The 3,579-nt window shown below is 34.4% G+C and overlaps 1 protein-coding gene across 1 annotated transcript; it reads right to left on the reverse strand.

The window, feature by feature from the left end:
• Nucleotides 1-1,667: 1,667 nt before the first annotated feature.
• LOC110897906 (prostatic spermine-binding protein) lies at nt 1,668-3,137 on the reverse strand. Its single transcript, XM_022144640.2, has 2 exons — nt 2,570-3,137; nt 1,668-1,999 (listed from the first exon to the last, which is right to left on the reverse strand). Exons 1-2 carry the CDS (start codon nt 2,885-2,887, stop codon nt 1,847-1,849), a joined length of 471 nt encoding a protein of 156 aa, XP_022000332.1. The 5' UTR covers nt 2,888-3,137; the 3' UTR covers nt 1,668-1,846.
• Between the last annotated feature and the right edge of the window lie 442 nt (nt 3,138-3,579).

The raw sequence follows: 3,579 nt of genomic DNA on the forward strand, positions 1-3,579 counted from the left end.
GATCTCCTCTTCTTCGTCCAACGTCTTGCCATTTGAAAACTTTAGAAAAAATTGAGACTAAAAGATTCAAGTATGTGTTTTTGTGTTGTTTGATTTGATAAAATGCATGTATAATATGCCGTTTTCAAAGCTTGTGCATCCGCTAGGGCATGACAACAAAATGGATGCCTGTCCCACCATATAAGGCATGTCTCATGAAACTTGCGACTATGAAATGCCATCAATCCATGATCTAGACTTTTGATAAATTGGTAGTGTTGCACAACACCACTCACTTAGGTTGGCCTTACAATCCAACTAAAAGTAATGATTGATCTTGGTATTGTAAAGAGTTTCGATATGACTGGATCTCTATGTATGTATTGTTTATAGGAGCTCATGGAATTGGCTTGTACATTTGTCTAAACTTCAGGCATGTTTTGGTAGGAATAGTAATAGCTAGATACATATGAGATAATTTTAACATGTGCGATATGTGATAGAAAGCTAATACATAAGAGTAAATTCGTGTACAATGAAAATTTAAACCGACATGCCATGTAAGGCCAAAGGGTGTGTGTAGTTCACTAGTGGAGGCTCATAATCACCCTCCACATCAGCATCCTCTTCCACCATCTATCTCCTCGACTATTCATGGGTGTGGTTCACTAACTCCCCCCCCCCCCCTTTTATTTTTTTTATCCAATTCATTTAATTTTTAAACAAACTATAAAATTAAACTTCTCATTAATATTAAAAAAATACATAATTTAAATAAAAAATAACATAATTAAAATTATATGCATAATCTAATCACCACCGCTTCCACTCCAGCTTGCACCCCCAAGTCATCTTTCTGTAATTTTGTCTTTAATCTTTGACATCACCACCCACTCTCTAGATGGAAGATTCTCAATATTGATAGTCATGATTTTAAACTCTTCAAAGTCTTGTTTTTGACGATCCAACCGAAGCCTCTCCATATTCATTCCAGCCGCTCGTTGCTTTTCTTGTTGCTTTAGCCGAAGTCTCTCTGTTTTCCTCTCCACTGCTTCTTGATTTTCTGGTTGCTTCATCTGAATCCTCTCTGCTTTATGCTCTCTCTTTTGTTGCCCATTTCATTTTGTGTGTGTTTTTTTTCCCATTGGTTTCGTGGGTTTTTGTGGTTGTGTGTCGAGCATAAATTCTTCTCTTCATGGTTTTTGGTTGGAGTTGTGATTGTTGTTGTATGGGTGTTTATTGTTGTTGCAAACGAATATATAGACAGATCTTAAGGTGGTTTAAATGGTACATCTACAGGTGGTGTAAATAGTGGTTGGGTTGGATCCATTGTAAAATTTAGTAAAATGATGATGTGGAAAAGGGTTTAGAAATTGTGTAAAATGATGAGTGTAGAATGGGATGTATTTGAAAAGGTTTATTTGATTAAATAAATTTGAAAAAAGATTAGTTGATTTTTTTTTTATTTTTTTAAAAGATAATCGTTGCCAAACGCCTCGTTCCCACTTCTCTCTCAATCGTGGCCTTTGTGGAAATCACCATACCCTTCATGATCACTAGGAGGGGCGTTCCACTAGTCACCATGAGCGCCACACCGCAAGGCCATTGTTTTCTCCCATGAACATGAATTGACATGTATCCATCAACATGTAACGCATGGTTTTTTTCTTGTCTTGATCCCCCAAAAATATCAAAATGAAACATCTGAACAATACAATACTTATAGGTTACAATTTCAAAGTTCCAAATTATCAATTTTACACGAAACCAAAGTTTTTGAGAACCCCTTATTTATCATCCTAACATTATCCAAAACACCATTAAAATTAAAATTTAAAACTACATCAACAGTAAGCAATTTATCCTTCTATCTCTTAGATGGTCTCTCATCATCATCATCATCATCATCATCATCATCATCATCATCACCACCATCTTCATCATCACCATCATCATCCTTGGACCTCTTTCTCTTGGCCGGAGCCTCAACTTTACCACCATCGTCTTCATCATCTTCTTCCTAATTCATTTATTCATAATATAATAATAATATGGTCAAGCATCATAAAAAAATATATATTAAGATTAGCAGAAAAAGAAGAACTGAAACTGTGAAAACCTTTTAATTTAATTTTCTAAAATTCTTTTGGATGAAGAAAGTACCAAAACAAATTAATTAAATAAGATAATGAGAACAAATCCAGATTTTGAAAATTTTAATTAACCGTTTATATCAATTTCATAATCCAGATCTGGATAAAGCATAGATAACAGAAAATCAGTATAATAACAGAAATATCAACGGAAATTCAGTATAATAACAGACAAATTAACGGAAAATCAGTGAATTAACAAAAAAAACATTACAGAAAATCAGTAAATTAACAAAAACATAACAGAAAATCAGTAAATTAACGGAAAAATAACGGAAAATCAGTAAACTAACAGAATATTAACAGAAAATCAGTAAACTAACAGAAAATTAACAGAAAATCAGTAAACTAACAGAAAATTAACAGAAAATCAGTAAACTAACAGAAAATTAATAGAAATTAACGAAAAATAACAAAAGTTATGACAGAAACTATACCTCATCTTCATCACCTTCATCATCATCATCGTCGCTACCGTCACCGTCATCATCACCGTTATCATCTTCATCTTCTTCCTCATCGTCATCGTCATCATCTTCATCCTCATCGTCCACCGCCTGTGCCGGTGGACCACCACCAGATCCCGGCAGAACCTCCTCCACATCGTCGTCATCATCATCTTCTTCTTCCTCATCATCATCATCATCCTCTTCTTCACCGTCTTCTACTACTTCACCGTCAAAATTCTCATCGTTTTTTTGTTGAATTTCTTCTTCACCTTCAATCACAAGTTCTTCTTCGATCAACATCTTCATCGTTGAGGAAAAAAGGAAACAAAATTAAAAAATAAATTGAGGATTAAATTGAAGAACGAGAGAGGAAGAAGAGCGAGAAGAATAGAGTCGGTTCGTCGATCTTCAGAGTAGCTAAACGGAAGTATGATCTGGACCGTTGGATTATGGTTGGAAAAGGATTGATGACGTGGCGTTTGATCGGACGGTTGTTATGATTGGACGCGGTTTATCTTTTGTGTTAGTATCAGAGTTGGAGACCATTCAGTGATACAGAAGAGCATCTTTGTTTCTGGAATTTTAGATCACGTGACACGAGCGTGATGTTGTACGTAGGGTTAGGAAGGGTATTTTCGTTATTAAAATGCAAAACCAGGGTATTTTAGTCAATTGGGGTTGGCTTGGTTACATGTGGCCCACAGAAATATGTTTGGACCATAATATCAACATTATAACATGTTTTATACTTTTATCAGTTTATGAGATATTGTTTATTCAAACTTGCCTTTATTTTCTTATAAATAATTATATTATTATTACTACAATTAGTCTATTCCACCATGTATGGATGGTAAATGGTGGTCTTAGGCTCATAAATACAGGTAAATTAAAAAGAAATATATGATTTTTATTTATTTTTTTTCATTTAAACGTACAGTCGTAGCATTTTCAGTGTCCAATGTCCTTACATTCTTGAAGCGTCTTAAAGTTCTATC

This window comes from Helianthus annuus, chromosome 13 (genome assembly GCF_002127325.2).
Source record: "Helianthus annuus cultivar XRQ/B chromosome 13, HanXRQr2.0-SUNRISE, whole genome shotgun sequence".
Lineage (NCBI taxonomy): Eukaryota > Viridiplantae > Streptophyta > Magnoliopsida > Asterales > Asteraceae > Helianthus > Helianthus annuus.

Bases quoted from the DNA above. Each gene is read 5' to 3' on its own strand.
- LOC110897906 (XM_022144640.2), bottom strand. From the start codon at position 2,887: ATGAAGATGTTGATCGAAGAAGAACTTGTGATTGAAGGTGAAGAAGAA. The intron at 2,000-2,569 runs GTATAGTTTCTG...TAAATGAATTAG, and splicing joins ATGAAGGTGATGAAGATGAG to GAAGAAGATGATGAAGACGA.